Source organism: Cyanistes caeruleus, unplaced genomic scaffold (genome assembly GCF_971803275.1).
Source record: "Cyanistes caeruleus unplaced genomic scaffold, bCyaCae1.hap1.1 HAP1_SCAFFOLD_233, whole genome shotgun sequence".
In the NCBI taxonomy this organism is placed as follows: Eukaryota; Metazoa; Chordata; class Aves; order Passeriformes; family Paridae; genus Cyanistes; species Cyanistes caeruleus.
Window position 1 is genome coordinate 79,457 of NW_028256016.1, and position 15,799 is coordinate 95,255.

The following is a 15,799-nucleotide window of genomic DNA, read 5'->3' on the forward strand; positions in this document are numbered from 1 at the left end:
GTCTCAGAAGCCCTGGCCTGGCCTGGGAATGCCCCTCCAGAGCCCCTTGGGAGCCTCAGTCAGCTCCTCAGGTCTCACCTGCTGGTACGGAAGCCTTGTTGGTAGTTGGTGGCTCTATGGGAGCAGCTTCCTGGAGATGGAGGAAACTCCCTGGTCCCTCAGGAATTGTCTCCTCCACCAGGCATGGGCTGTTGCCAGCTGGCACGTCCAGCACCGTCACCTGGGAGCTGTGGTCCGGCAGCTGCTGGCTCCAGGACACTTACTGCTCCTCCACCTGCTCCTGAGATGGCTCCCCTGGATCAGGCTGGGCTCCCACTTGGACCTGTGGGCTTTCCCTGGCCATGTCAGTGGTCAGGGTCACGCCCATGTTGTCAAGGTCCAAGGCAGCTGGGAGACCTGTCCCTGGGCTCTGCACCTTCTGCAGGCTGACAGGTCTGGCTGAGCCTCTCCGAGCGATGGAGGCTGTCAGAGATAGCGGAGGCTCCTGGAACCATGGACGTTCCCTGACAGGCTGAGCTTCTTGCGCGGATGGCGGGTCTGCTCTGGTGAGCCATCCTTGCAAGGCTTGAGGCTCTCCCACCGATGGCCAATCTTGCTGGGAGCAGCCTCCTGAAGGGATGGCGGCTTCTGGAGAAGCTGGGCGAGCTACAGCAGGGCAGGTGGCCTCACCTCATCAGCTTCTCCAGTTCTTTCCACAACACCAGCCACATCCCAAAGAAGAGCGGCACAGATGTCCCATTGTGTGCCCAGTGCCGGATCATCACTTCCTGCCGCTCTTGGGCCACGGCCATGCAGGGACTGCAGCTGCTGGAGCTCTCCAGAGGGCTTGCGGGAGCACCTGGCCACCAGCGAGGGGTGGCCTGAGGCCTGGAGAACCTGGGAGCTGCAGGGGCTGCTCGGTTCCTCCATGGGCCTCTGGGCCTAACCCTGGGGTGCTTCCTCGTCTGCCGCCTCCATGGTTTCCAGTGGCCACCGGCCCAGCAGACAGCCACAGCGGCCAGCAGCAGGACAAGGGCAGGCATCAGGACACCACCGTCACCCATGGCTACGTCACGTCCCATGGCGACTGCACTGGCAGCAGCGGGGGCTGGCCTGGTTTATATAGGGCTGGTGTGGTGATGTCACAGTGCTGTGGCCAGCACAGCTGTGTGACATCACGGCCCTGCAGCACACCAGAGCTTAACCCCTTTGTGACATCACGGCCCTGCGTCACCCCAGCCCTCACCAGTTCCACGGGAGCGAGGAAGGGGCTCCCTGTGGGCACTCGAGCACCCTCTGGAGCAGAGGAGAAGGAAGATTCTTGTCTAAATAGGGCACGGGGATGAGGAGGGGTACGGTGATGGTGTCACCTCCTGGCTGGCAGAGCATGGGACTTGGATTGTCCAGTTGGGGATTGCAAAGTCCATGGACAGGACAAGCCCTGCTTAGCAACGGGGAAACCATCGGTGTGCTGTCCACTACATTCCCATGCTGAATCGGAAGTTGGATTCAAATCCAGCTCTGTGCCTCTTTCTGGGATTTAAATGGATGTTATCCCATTGAAAACCAGTACCTTTAAAACTTTAGGGATCTCTGACTTCAGGGAATTGAGGCGCAAATAAAATGAAAGGGTATGATGGAGTTTGCATCTGCCTAAAATTAACAGTTTAATAAGAAATAAAATAGGGACAATGCCCATAAACCGTGCGCAGTATAGGGACAAACTGCAAAGACTGGGACTACGGGCAGACACAAAAATATATAGGGTAGGTCTGAAGGCAGAGCCTGAGGGCATGGGTCCAACCACAAACTGGGGTTAGAAATATGCAAAATACTGCAACAAATAACAACCAATCAGGGGAGAGAACCGGGAACATTCTAGAAACATAATCTTATAAGGGGTGAGATGATTAACATATTAACTGCCATAATCCCTTTCTCTTTGCCATAACTTAAACAAATGCTTCCCAAGGCTTGAACTTAATGCCTCTTTTTTTTCTGGGTGAAATTTGGCTGGCTTGGATCCCCAGCGAGGCACATTCCCATATCACATTAATCAGTTCTTCACCCAACACTCCCTGTCCCCGTTCATTTCACACTGGGATTTCTGCTCCAGAAGGATTCTGTGAGGGACACAATTAAAAGTTTCTCATGGAATGGGCAGATCCAGATTTAACAAGTGGGAAAGAGTTTAACCCCACTATCTGTTTAACTGGTCCCAAGGGTGAAGACCTGAAGGAAACTCATGACTGGATTCAGGTCATAGATCTGCAGGTGCCAAGGAGATATTAAATTATCCTCCTTGGAATTAAAGCTGGGAATTTTTCTTTCTCTGGAGCAGTAAATTAGGATGTTGATGGGCCCCCCTTCTCTGCTCTTCCTGACCCTCCTGCCCCAGCCTCACTCGGTTCCATTCACATTCCTCCTGTCAGGGACACTCTCCACACAGATCATGGCTCAGATTCCTTGGATCCTCAGCACTGTTTCTCCTGGATTTTAGCCAGGGCTTCCCTGGTTTTGGGGCAGGCTGGAGTGTGTGGAGCTTTCCGCAGCCACCGTTAGGGGTATGTGTCTTCCTTTTCCCCAGCAATTTCCCTCTGTCTTCCCATTACCGACGTTTCTCCTCTCCACCTCTTCCAGCTCCATGCCATGTTGACAGGAGCTCAGAAAGAGCAGGAAAACAGAAACAAGCTCCACAGTGAATTCCTGGAAGAAAAATCCATGGATGGTCAGGTGACTGCTGAGGCTCCTTCCTGAAAATCAGGGCTGTTGGGAGCATGGCACAGGGTGTCCCAGGACTTAGAGCTGGACACTGAACCCTCCTGGATCTCCTTGGCACCCGTCCCAGGCAGGGATGGTCCTGGATATCCTCCTGGATCTGCCCCAGGAAGGTCCCTGCTCCCTGGGGCGGGATGGGATGGGTAGAGGACAAGGAATGAAGGTCAGGAGAAGAATACAGAGATGCTTCTTGCCACTGCAGCAAGAAATTTGGTGCACTGAAAGCTCAGCTGGAGATGAAGGTGGCCAAAAATGTGAGGCACAATAAAAATTGACTTGTTAAATCCATTAATAAAAAAAAATTTAAAAATAGAAATTACATCATCCCCTTCCAGGATGTGGATGGTCCCCTGACAAACATGGACACAGACACAGTGCAGGTTTTCTAATGCATTTATTGCCTCTGTCTTCAACACTCACCCCTCCCTACCCAGAGGAAAACACGCATTGTACCAAGGGACACTGCAAAGTCCTTGAAGAAGGCAAGCCCTGCTCAGCAGAAACCAAACCACCCCAGACTGAATCACAGCATTCCCATCTTGAATCCAAACCCAGCATGTGCCAGCTCTTGGGAAGAGAGGAACCCCATGGCAGTCGAAACCAGAGCAGTGGGACAAGCATGAGCGCTCTTTGGAATATCCGGATTTATTTAGAGCGGAGGCTCTGCAGAAGTTGGTGAGCTGCTATGAGAAAACTCTTGCAGTCCTCGCCAGCCATTTCAGGAGAGCTCCCCAGAGACAGAGGAACTTCCCCTCCCTTTGTCTCTGGCGGATCTTCTCTGGCACAGGGTAGTGGTTGTTTGAAGTTGGTGCCGCTGCAGCGTCCTCGGAGCCGGGGCTTGACACAGGTGGCAGCAGCACTCTTCCTGATGTGCTGCCGCTTGCTCCAGGGAAGGATTCATTGCAAGGGGCTGAGGTCCGGTTCTGATTTCCAGGCTTTTCCAGGCCATGTTCATGTTCAGGGATGAGCCAGGGCTGTGATCCCTGAATTGGGTGGGGCCGTGATGTCACAAAGGGGCTGAGTGCTCTGGTGTGATGCAGGGCTGTGATGTCACACAGCTGTGCTGGCCACAGCACTGTGACATCACCGCGCCAGCCCTATATAAACCGGGCCAGCCCCCGCAGCTGCCAGTGCAGTCGCCATGGGACGTGCCGTAGCCATGGGTGACGGTGGCGTCCTGATGGCTGCCCTTGTCCTGCTGCTGGCCACTGTGGCTGTCTGCTGGGCCGGTGGCCACCGGCAACCACGGAGGCGGCAGACGAGGAAGCGCCCCAGGGTTAGGCCCAGAGGCCCATGGAGGAACTGAGCAGCCCCTGCAGCTCCCAGGTTCTCCAGGCCTCGGGCCACCCCTCGCCGGCGGCCAGGTGCTCCCGCAAGCCCTCTGGAGAGCTCCTGCAGCTGCGGTCCCTGCATGGCAGTGGCCCAAGAGCTGCAGGAAGTGATGATCCGGCACTGGGCACGCAATGGGACATCTGTGCCGCTCTTCTTTGGGATGTGGCAGGCGTTGTGGAAAGAACTGGAGAAGCTGATGAGGTGAGGCCACCTGCCCTGCTGTGGCTCGCCCAGCTTCTCCAGAAGCCACCATCCCTTCAGGAGGCTGCTCTCAGCAAGACTGGCCATCCTTGGGAGAGCCTCAAGCCTTGCAAGGATGGCACAGCAGAGAAGACCCGCCATCCGTGCAAGAAGCTCAGGCTGTCAGAGAATGTCCATGGTGCCAGGAGCCTCCGCTATCTCTGACAGCCTCCATCCCTCAGAGAGGCTCAGCCAGACCTGTCAGCCTGCAAAAGGTGCAGAGCCCAGTGACAGGTCTCCCAGCTTCCTTGGACCCTTGGACTTCAACAACATGGGCGTGACCCTGAGCACTGACATGGCCAGGGAAAGCCCGCAGGTCCAAGTGGGAGCCCAGCCCGATCCAGGGGAGCCATCTCAGGAGCAGGTGGAGGAGCAGCAAGTGTCCTGGAGCCAGCAGCTGCCGGACCACAGCTCCCAGGTGACGGTGCTGGATTTGCCAGCTGGCAACAGCCCGTGCCTGGTGGAGGAGACAATTCCTGAGGGAACAGGGAGTTTCCTCCATCTCCAGGAAGCTGCTCCCATACAGCCACCAAATACCAACGAGACTTCTGTACCAGCAGGTGAGACCTGAGGAGCTTTCTGAGGCTCCCATGGGGCTCTGGAGGGGCATTCCCAGGCCAGGCCAGGGCTTCTGAGAGCAGCCTAGAAGCAGGTCAGAGCAAGGTGGCCAGTGCTGGCTGTGGCCACTGCACTGGCGGGCACTTAAGGGGTTCCTGGCAGCATCAGGCCCTGTGATGGAGGCATTGTCTCCTCCTCACAGCCCGACGGCACCTGTGTTCCACTGGAGATCATGCTGATGGAGAAGGTGGGCTTTGGCCGTTGCAGAATCATCCAGCTCCTTGACTGGTTCCAGCTGCCTGACAGCTTCGTGCTGGTGATGGAGCATCCGGAGCAATCTCGGGATCTCTTGCACATCCTGCTGGAGCAAGAGTTCCTGAGCGAGGAGGCGGCACGCTGGCTTTTCTGGCAGGTGCTGGAGTCTGTGTGGCACTGCACCGCCTGTGGTGTCCTGCACGGGGACATCAAGCCAGAGAACCTCCTCGTCAACCCGGAGACTGGCGACCTGAAGCTGATTGACTTCGGTTGCGGCACCTTCCTCCAGGAGCGGGCCTTTGCACAGTTTGCCGGTGAGCCCAGAGCGCGGGCCCTGCTCCCAGTGCCAGGCACTGCACAGCCCCATTCCCTCCTGGGCCACGGGGTGCGACATTCAGCCAGATGTTGGAGATGGTGTGTGGGTCCCTGCCCTTCGAGAACGAGTGTGACATTGTGTTGGGGCAGCTCTTCTCCCCGCAATAGGTCTCTCCAGGTTGGTACGCGGCCTGAAGAAGGCAGGCTTTGGCAGGTGGCACCGCGCAGCCCAGCCCGGCCATCCCGCAGCTGCGCGGGACGTCCATGTGCCCTCAAGGGCCGGCTGCAGCAGGTGGCCCGTGGCAGGCTGGGTGTGGCACGCTTGGCTGAAGGAGGGGACGCTTGTCCTGCCGTGCCGCTCTCCCGCCAAGGGCAGCTCCCAGCACACGCAGCGTGGCCCGGCTTCTGCAGGCGCCGGGAGCAGCTGGGCAGGAGCCTTCTGCAAGTGAGCGCCGCTTTCTGCCTTCTCTCCCCAGAGTGCCAACATCTGATCCGCTGCTGTTTGTCCAAGCACCCCATGGACCGGCCAGTGCTGGAGCAGATCTTCTACCACCCTTGGGTGCTGGGTGGGCATTTCTGATGCCTTGGCACAGCCTCTGCAGCACCCAGTTCCCGTGTCCCACGCAGGACTGAGGGCCCAGGAAATAAAACAACCCAAAACCCACTGCGGGCCTGGAACTTTTGTCCTGGTTAGCAACTTCAGCTAAGGGAACCTCTGGGCAAAAGGGGTAATCAGAGCGTTCCCTTCAGCCTTTGTCAAGCTTTTGGTGCCTTTTCTCCAGGTTGTCCCTCAAAATCAGAGGGGGGTGGAGCCTGCACCAGTTCCCCCAAATCGGTGGGAGACAGAGACTTCTCCCAGGCCCCTCAAAACTGGAGGAGGATGGAGGCGATCCCCGGGCCCCCCAAACTGAAGGGAGATAAATACCTCGCAACCCAAACTAAGAGATGGATGTAGCCCAGAGCATCCCCCAAGTCAGCGGGGGAAGGGGAGACTGCCAGCCCCCCCAAAGAGGAGGGGAATTGTGCCTGTGCCAGCCCCACAAATTGCAAGGGGACGGAGAACACCCCTGGCCTGGCAAAGGACAAAGAGCGGCCGGGGCCTGCCGGGATGGTGACAACACTGGCAACCCCCAAATCAGAGAGGGACAAAGAGCCCGCACAGGCTTCCCAGAAGCAGAAAGGGGGCAGCAAATATCCCATGTCCCCCTAAGTCGGAGGGGCACAGACACAAAAGGCCCCACAAAAAGAGCATGAGGAACCAAGAGCACTGCTGGCCCCACAAGGGTAAGGAGGATGGAGAAACTCCCCATCTGTCTTTGTTTTGGAGGACAGGTGTCTGCTAGGGAGGGCAGGGGCCTCCCCTGGAATGAAAACGTAGACCCCCTCCCTCTATATTATTATAATTCTGAAATCAAGGGGCTTTCAGGCAGAGATCTGAGGATAGGAATAACAGTTCTTTATTAGAATTTATTACCAGGCAAACAAACAACAATAACTACAGCATTAACAAGAAAACAGAACCAGGGGGCCCTGTGACAGCTTTCTCGGCTGAGACGGGATGGAGGAGAGGCTTTGTTTTCACAAACCCCCTCGGGCGGGCAGTCCCGGTGCTCCTGCAGGGCTCTGAGGAACGCTCAGCTGGAACAGCAGGGATGAGCTGAGATCCTGGGCCAGTGGCTGAGGTGGATCAGCAGCTCCACGGCGGTGCCTGGCACTGCCACACGTCCCGGCAGGATGGGGGTGCGAGGCCACCAACAAAGAGGGGAGAAGGAGAAGCAGCAGCAGCTCCGTCTGGGTGATGGCGAAATTCTCTTGTGCCCACCGCAGCATCTCTGCACCCAAAGTGTCCTTCTCCGAAGCTGAAGAAAGCCCCCCAAACTGTCCCCGCTCTCCTCTTTTCCTGCCCCCCTTCCCTCCCTAGGCCAGGCCAAACTCTTTGCCTTTTGTCAAGCACCCACCAAGTACCCACAGTTAGGCTGTCCCCACAACTAATGGGTAAAAATTCCACAGGCAATCCAGAATTAAAAAAAAAAAAGACACCTAACCCCAAACACCTGCCCCTGGCAATGACCTGAGATGGGATTGAATATAACAAAAGGGCCATGGCCAGACCTTCCCGTTCTTTGATTCCACATCATGTCATTGCCATAGGCAGGAAAAGGTACAGGTGTGTCCCCAGCATGGATCACAGGGAACATGGATCACCAGGTCTCTGCCAAACTTGAATTTTCCAAGGGGGGATGAAGCTGGAGCAGTGCACAAAGCTCTTCCTGTACTTCGGGGCATTTGCAGAGCTTCCCTTACTGGTGCTGCCGTTGGTGTTGGGTCAAGCTAGATCTCCAGGTGAAGCTCTTCCCACACAGGGGACACTCGTAGGGTGTCTCCCCAGTGTGGAGGCGTTTGTGGGTGTTGAGGCTGGAGCTGTGGCTGAAGCTCTTCCCACATTCCCCACACTCGTAGGGCCTCTCCCCAGTGTGGATGCGCCGGTGGGTGATGAGGTGGGAGTTGTGCTTGAAGCCCTTCCTGCACTCGGGGCAGCGGAAGGGCCTCTCATCCGTGTGAATCCGCTGGTGCTCGAGGAGATGGGAGCTGGTCTGAAACCTCTTCCCACACTGGGGACACTCGTAGGGCCTCTCCCCAGTGTGGATCATCTGGTGGATGGTCAGATGGGACCTCCGGCTGAAGGTCATCCCACATTCCCCACACTCATAGGGCTGTTCCCCGGTGTGGATCCTCTGGTGGCAGATCAGGCTGGAGTTCCGGCTGAAGCTCTTCCCACATTCCCCACACCTGTAGGGCCTCTCCCCAGTGTGGATGCGCCGGTGGGTGATGAGGGTGTAGTTCTGCTTGAAGCCCTTCCTGCAGTCGGGGCAGCGGAAGGGCCTCTCATCCGTGTGAATCCGCTGGTGCCTGAGGAGAGTGGAGCTGGTCTGAAACCTCTTCCCACACTCGGGACACTCGTAGGGCCTCTCCCCAGTGTGGATGCGCTGGTGGATGATGAGGTGGGAGCTGCAGCTGAAGCCCTTCCCACATTCCCCACACTCGTAGGGCCATTCCCCAGTGTGGATCATCTGGTGACGGATCAGGGTTTTCCTCTGTCTGAAGCTCTTCCCACACTCCAAGCACTTGTAGGGCTTCTCCCCATCCTGAAGCTGCTCATGGACCACCAGCTCAGAGCCCTGGCTGGATCTTTGGCCGCCTTCCCGGCACAGGGTGGGTCTTTCCTCCTCAGAGCACCCTGGGATGGGTTTGGAGCCCCTCCTCCTGTGGGATCTCTGGGGATTTTCCTCCCCATTGGATTCCTGTGCCGTAGAGCTGCTCAAAACAGCCTCTTCCATGAGGTTCTCCTGTGGGGATTTGTTCTCCCTGGTCTCCATCCTCAGCTCCTTGTCTGGGGGAGCAAGGACAAGGAGAGGATGGGATTTGCCTCCGTGCCAGAGGGAAGGGGAAGGAGATCCCCCCAGTGCGTCCCCGGCAGGACGGCGTCGGCAGCGGGGTTGTCCTGCAGCCGGGGGCCAGGCTGGGCTGGGAGATGGAGCAGGAGAGAGGGGGAAAGGGGCACTGACTTCCTCCTCACCTGCCTGGGTGTCCTGGGGCATCTTCCTCACAGCCTCCTTCTCCATCCAGCCAAGGTTTGGGAATGGGAAATCCTGGTTTGGGGAAATACAAGGGATGAGGACATTGAGTTTGCAGGTCCCTCTGTCCAAGCTCATCTCTAGAAGTCACCGGACATCTGGGGTCCATAAAACCTCCAAAAAACACCAATATTCAGCTCTGAAAATGCCTCCCAGGAGTTCCCCATCTCTAGTCTCCCCTGTCTTCAAGGAGAGAAGGTTCAAGGGTTCCCACCTGTCCCAGCTGCTGGGAGTCAAGCTTGTACTGGGGACAACCTGTCTGCTCAGTCCCTACCATCCCCAGGCTGCTGGGAGTGCCAGGAATCCAAAAAGTTCCCCCTGTTTCCATTTCCCCACTTAGGGATGGTGAGACCCCCCAATGTCCCCCCAAGTAGGATTTTCCACTCAGCTTTGGAGTTCCACATTCTCCAAACATCCCCCCCCGCAAAATAAACCCAACCCAGGGACCCCCCCAGAATATCCGGGCAAAGCTCCCACTCCCCCATCACCTGTGGGATGGTGGGTGATGATCCCACAGGAGGGGGCTATGAATTCAAGGAGTGCTCAACCTTGTGGTTCCTTCTCCTTTCCCTGATCCTCCTTTGTCCCTCCTCTTCCTCCCTCTCCTCCCCTTCCATCCTTCCTCCTCCTCTTCCTCCCTAACCCCACCTCCTTCTCCTACTTCCATCCCTTCTCTCTCTCCTTCTTCCTCTCTCCTCTTCCATCCCTCCACCTCCTCCCCCAGGAGCAGTGACACCCTCGGTGCCCCGTTCCCAAACCCCTCACAGCCCACGGCAGGAGCGGGGATGGAGCCGGGACAGGTCGGGATGGCAGCGCGGGGCTCTCCGCTGCTCCCACCCGCTGGGGACGGGGGGAACCCGGCCCGGGGAAAAGGAGAGGGAAACTGGGAAAATTGGGGGCTGCAGATCCAACCTGGGGCTGGCTGGGGACCCTGGCTGGGGACTGCCAGCCCTTGGGGCTCCTCTGGGGAGATGTGGGAGGGGGGAACACAGAGAGGGCTGGGGGATCCCAGGAGTGGCAGCACTGGCAGGGACTGGTTTGTACTGGGATCATCCTGGCAGTGGCTGAGATTGCACTGGCTGTGTACTGACATCATACTGGGATCATACTGGGATCAGACTGGCAGTCAGTAGGAGCCTCCAGGGGGCAATTGAGACCAGGTTGTGAGGAACTGGGAATATGCCCTGCACTCCCCAGAACCCCGGGATCGCCCCCCATATGTCCCATGTGTCCCCCAGACCCTTCAGGATCCCCGAGTGCCCCCTCAGCGCCCGTTCGGGACCCCCCAAAGCGTCCCTGGATCCCTGAATGCTCCCGACCCCACAGATTCCCCTTCCAGCCACTCCTGGGAATTCATCTCCCATCATCCCACAACACAGTTCCACGCCCAAACCTCCTGCCGTGCCCCGCGCCCTAAAGAGCCCGGTTACAGCTCCCCAGGTTCCCCCCAAGTGCTCCCGAGCCGTGTACATTCGCCCAAAGCACCTGCAGCCACGACTCGGATGCAAAACTGTTCTCCAAGCGCTTCCCCACACCGCCGAACGCGCCTTCCGAGCCACTTCCGGGACTACAGCTCCCATCATGCTCCGCGGCGCCCATAGAGCGCTATTCCGGGCGGGACTTCATCTCCCGTCATGCCCCGCACCTCACCGGAACCCATTGGAGCTGCGTCTCCAACTCCCGTCATGCTCCGCGGCCCCATGAAGCTTCATTATACCGGCGCCTACAACTCCCATCATCCCCCGCGACCCAGAGATTCCCTGTTACAGCCCCCCAAGTGCCCGCCCGGACCCCGAAGGGCCCCCAGATTCCCCTCCCTGACCTCCAAGTGCCCCCCTGGACCCCCAAGTGCTCCCCTGAACCCCGAATTGTCTCACAGAATCCCTAAATGCCGCTCCAAGTGCCCTCCCGGCTCCCCATGTGTCCTCCAGACCCCCAAGTTCTCTCTAAGTTCCGTCCCCCGACCCAAAACTGCCCCAAATGTTCCTCAGAAAAGTCCCCATGGACCCCAAAGTGGCCCCTTTTACCCTGTCTGAGAAAATGATAAAAATGATGATCAAAGGACTAAAAATATGTGTAATTAGCATAAAGAGGGAGAAATAGTGACCAAGTAATTAATGAAGGGAATTGTGGAACTTGGAACCAAGGACCGATAATGTTTTTAGTTGCGCAAAATGTATCAATTCTTTTATATAAATATAAAAATTAGGTTATAAAAATTCAGAATAATAGTGTTATAAACTTAAAAATTTATTTTTATTAATTAATTAGATTTTAATTATAAAGAAAAATTATAAAGAGAAATGTTTTCAATGTTTTGGGATGTCAATCCCAGGTGGGTGATGTCAGACATGCTGAGGCTCAGGGTGAGGAGCAGGTTGTCCAAACAGGGGCAGCCCACAAGGGGCTCATTCTTCTCCCTGACCAGACCTCCTCAGGAGACATTCAGCATCAGGATTGTAAAGAGTAAATCGTGACCTCCTGATCAGTACACAAAGATGTTTTACAGTTTGAACAGTAGAATGTTGTCACCGTAAGGGGCCTTCTTTGTTAATATAGCTCATGTTGTGTCATGTTTGGTAAATACCAATGTTGTTGTAACAGCCTTCTTTGTTAAAATATTGTTATAAATGAAATTAGAATTTTGACAACTAGGACCCTTGGGTTAATGGCAGTTTAATTAAAAATGAATACAATTTACTAAATTGAATAGTAATGTGGTATAAAAGAATACAGTTTAGTAAAATACTACAGTCTAATAAAAATTAAAATGTATATATATAATCTGCTAATAATTAAGTATGATTAAAGCATAAGCAAAACTGACCAGGGTACAGAGGCTTCCCACCCTGCCTCACGTTCAAAACAAAGCACTTCAAGCTAAACTTATATACTGTATGCTTATACATATTCATTAATGTTTCCTGTAAGTTCCCTCCTATTTCCAATTTTTCTGACTTTACCTCACTTTTCTTCACGGCACATGCCTCACTTGTTGTTAGGGGGTCTTCAGTCTTCTTTTGGTGGTCTTTTGGTGAAGGCTTCTCCTCTTCCTCATTGTCCTTTGGATAACCTTACAGGTTTGTGCATACATACTGAGCATTGTGTTATGTAAGTCTATTAATTAGCTTTATGTTTACTAATCTTTAGGTCCAATGCCTAAATTTGTTCTAATTTTGGTCCATCTCAAGGCAATTTTGGTCTTGAGACACCATTTATCTTCTAAACTACATCCTGTACCTCAATTTTGACATGTAACATCTGCAAAGGGGTACATCTGCTTTGTAACACTGATTCTTGATTGTTTCTAATAATAACTTTAATAACAGTTACAATTTAGTTAGCACGAACCAATTCCATTTATTACAACTGCAAATACCCCTTATATCCCTTTTATTGGTTTCCATGCTAACTGCCTTGCTTTCTTCCTTGCTATGGATAAACTTGTATTTTCTCAATTTCTTCTTTTGCTACCTCAATTGTTTGGCCTGCAGATCAGCTGCTAAGCCCATCCACATTCAGCTCTTAGTCTTCAGAGGGAAACTTTGAGCACAGTGAGAATCTCGCAGTGTGCAGGAGGGTCCCTGTGTGCCAGCTGCAGCTGGGGCCTCAGACATCTCCTCTCTCAACAGGTTCCCCTCTGCAGCTTCACAGGAAAGGCCAAACACCTCCCTCAGGGACACCTGCACCACACATTTCACATCTCCATGCCCATATGTGATGTCCCTGTCACAGCTGCATTACCAGCTTGCTGCTGTGCAGATGCTGCCACCACCCAAAGCAAGGCCCTGTGTCCCTGAAGGGACCCGCCCTGCTCTGTGGCCTGGACTGAAGGTGGGTCCCTCCTGCCAGGGCAGGGCCCAGCACAGCTCTTCTGTTCCAATAAAGAGATGGAGCTCTCACCCCAGTGTCCGGCTGGTACCACCAGCAAAGCCCACACAGCACCAGCCCTGGCTGAGCTCCATGTCCAGGAGCAGGCAGGGCTGACCCTGGTGTGGGCAGGCAGGAGCCAGGCAGGGGCTGCTGTGACCAGAGGCAGGGCCCCGAGGGGCTGGGGGAGTCTGTGTTGAGCGTCCCTGGGCTGAGGGCACATTTCCTTCAGTGGCATCACCTGGGCATGGACCTCCTCCAGTGCCATGCCCAGGAAAAGAGGCAACCATCAAGAGCATCTCCTGGGACACTGCCTGTCCAGCAATGTCAGCAGGCAAAACCAAGGTTTTGTTTAGTAATGACCCTTTGATGAAGTCAAAGATTCACAGTCAGAGCAATCCTCTAGTACAGATGGGAGTACACTTGGGGCAGACATCTAAGGCCATGAGGTCACAGAAGGCTCTGGGGTGACAGCAGGCTGAGGTGACAGCAGGCTCTGAGGTCACAGAGGTCCCAGAGCCCCGTGGTTGCACAGCACCACAAGGACCGAGCAGTCAGTCCTTGACCACGACTGTTGTGGCAGCAGCGGCGGCGGCAGCAGCGGTGCTGACATTGGGACAGCGGTGTCAGGACAGTGGTGGCAGCAAGAGCTGCAGGACTGGCAGTGGGCAAGGCACCATGGCCTTTGCTCTGCACCTCCTCCTCCTGCTCCTCCTGGCAGTGGCCCTGCCTGACAGGGCTGCCCAGGCTGCTCCGTGGCGAGCAGGGCGAGCAGGTGAGCCGGCAGCCTCAGTCCCCTTTCCCGGGACAGTGCTCCCTTCTCCCTGGGAAGTGTTGGGGATGGTTTTCCCCAGGGCTTTAGGGAGGGTTTTCTCTGTGGGAGGGACAGAGGCCTCAGGGGCCCTGGGCTGGTCCCACTGCCCCTCCAGGGATGTTGCACAGGGCCTGCAAAGAGGGTGGAGTGTGACCAGAGCCAGCCCAGAGCTCCCCAGGCCCCTCTGCAGCTTTGGCCATGTCCATTGACATCTGGCTCCAATGGCCTTCCGCGACCCCATTGAAGTGCCCAGTTCCCTAAGGCAGAAGGGGGTCCCAGCACACCATGGAATGGTTCTGATTTGTGCTCCCTTCCAGATGAGGGTGGTAGGAAGGCTTCTCCAGCAGCTTGGCTTCATGAAGATTTTCTGCCTCTGGAGCCCCATGCAGGTACGTTCTCACTGTCCCAACAAGGAATAAACACTGACACCCTGGCAGGAAGCAGATGACAGAAGCTGCTGTGGCTGTTGAGTTACAGGTGTGTCTGCAGCAAGGATGTTTCAAGCTCCTTTTCTGGTTGCTGCACGCAAGCCCAGCTCCCATCACAGGGGTGAGTGGTGTGTCCCTGCTGATCCCACAGGCTGAGCCCTGGTTCTGTGGCATCCATTCATCTGAAATGGAAATACTTTCTGTTAAGGTCCTCCTATAGGGAGGAACAAACCTACAGGAGACAAGAGGCTGAGTGAACTGGAGAGACGCCGTGGTGGGTCCATGTCCCTCAGCCTTCTCCTGAGACTCAGCAGCCGGGGGCTTTCTCTGCACATCTGGACACGCCGTGCCTGGCACAGCAGGAAGGGATCCATGGCAGCCTTGCTGCCCTGCTGCTGCTTTCATGCCCTGCAGGGCGGTTTCCCAGCCTGGCCTGGCTGCAGCTTTTCCCCAGCCTCTGCAGGAAGGCATTTGGCATCAGCTGACAGGGAGCCCAAACTGCACCATGGGCCATGCACACCCTGAAATCCCCTGCAGTTTCCCAGTCTTGTGGTAGATGTGGCTGGCCTGGCTCCAAAGTTTGGATGCCTTCCTGAAACTTATCCATATCTTTGACAACTATTGCCTCCTGAAGATGCCACCTTCATGTTGGGGAACAAACAGCCCCACCTGATGCATGTATCCCTCTTCCTTTCTCCAGAGACGGAAGGAGAGGCTGCGCTGAAGGCGGCGTTTCCCGGAGGAAGCAGTGGCCCATGGGCAGCCTCTGCTGCAGGAAGGGAGGCCATGCCAGGCACAGTCACAGTCCCAGGAGGTAATTGCTGTGCCCCTGGGCCTGAGCCCTGCTGAGGCTTGAGCTGCCATCTCTGCTGCTTGGCAGTGCAGGCACAGCCCGGACAAGACCAGCACAGCCCAGTGGAATTATCCCCAGCAGGCTCAGGGCACTTGGCTACTGAGCAGTCCTGCTGGGGTCCCTCCATGGGAGACAGGTCCCAAAACCTGGCAGAAGCTGCAAAGGGGTGCCCATGGTGGGGAATAGGCAGAGGGGGAGGGCAAGGCTCCACTGTATCCTGAAAGAGCCTGGCCCAGTCCCTATGGGATGGGAGAGCTGTCCCAGCAGAACGTGGGCAGGAGGGAGGGAGGGCCTGAGGGACAGTTGTGGCACTGCCTGCTGTAGTTCTTCCCCATTGCTTTTACAATTCTTTCAGCTGTGGCAGAGAGAGGGCCCCAGTGGGGCCTGGGCTGCTCCAGCCACCTCTCCCAGGGATGCTGCACTGGGCCTGCAAAGAGGGTGGAGAGTGACCAGGAGCCAGCCCAGAGCCCCCAGGCCCCTCTGCAGCTGTGGCCATGTCCACTGACATCTGGCACCCACAGCCTTAGCGCGACTCCCTTGCACTGCCCCGTTCCCTAAGGTAGAAGGGGATCTCAGCACATCATGGAAACTGTTCTGATCTGTGCTCCCTTCTAGATCTGGAACGCAACCTCATTTATTTGGAAGTGCTACTGAATGATACTTTGAATATCTTGGAGAATGCTGGAGGCAAGTTCTTCTATTCCCTTTACTGACAGAACACAAAGTGACAAGGTGGCAAGAG

At 55.8% G+C, this 15,799-nt stretch overlaps 1 protein-coding gene across 1 annotated transcript; it reads left to right on the forward strand.

Annotated features, from left to right (window-relative positions):
- Positions 1 to 4,600: 4,600 nt before the first annotated feature.
- LOC147645541 (serine/threonine-protein kinase pim-1-like) lies at positions 4,601 to 10,952 on the forward strand. Its single transcript, XM_086874494.1, has 3 exons — positions 4,601 to 4,693; positions 5,090 to 5,456; positions 10,942 to 10,952. The coding sequence occupies exons 1-3, from the start codon at positions 4,601 to 4,603 to the stop codon at positions 10,950 to 10,952; spliced, it is 471 nt and encodes a 156-aa protein (XP_086730620.1).
- Positions 10,953 to 15,799: the final 4,847 nt, after the last annotated feature.

Coding starts and splice junctions, on each gene's coding strand:
- LOC147645541 (XM_086874494.1), top strand. CDS start 4,601: ATGGGCGTGACCCTGAGCACTGACATGGCCAGGGAAAGCCCGCAGGTC. Junction 4,694..5,089: donor GGGAGCCATCTCAGGAGCAG/GTGGAGGAGCAG, acceptor TCCTCCTCACAG/CCCGACGGCACCTGTGTTCC.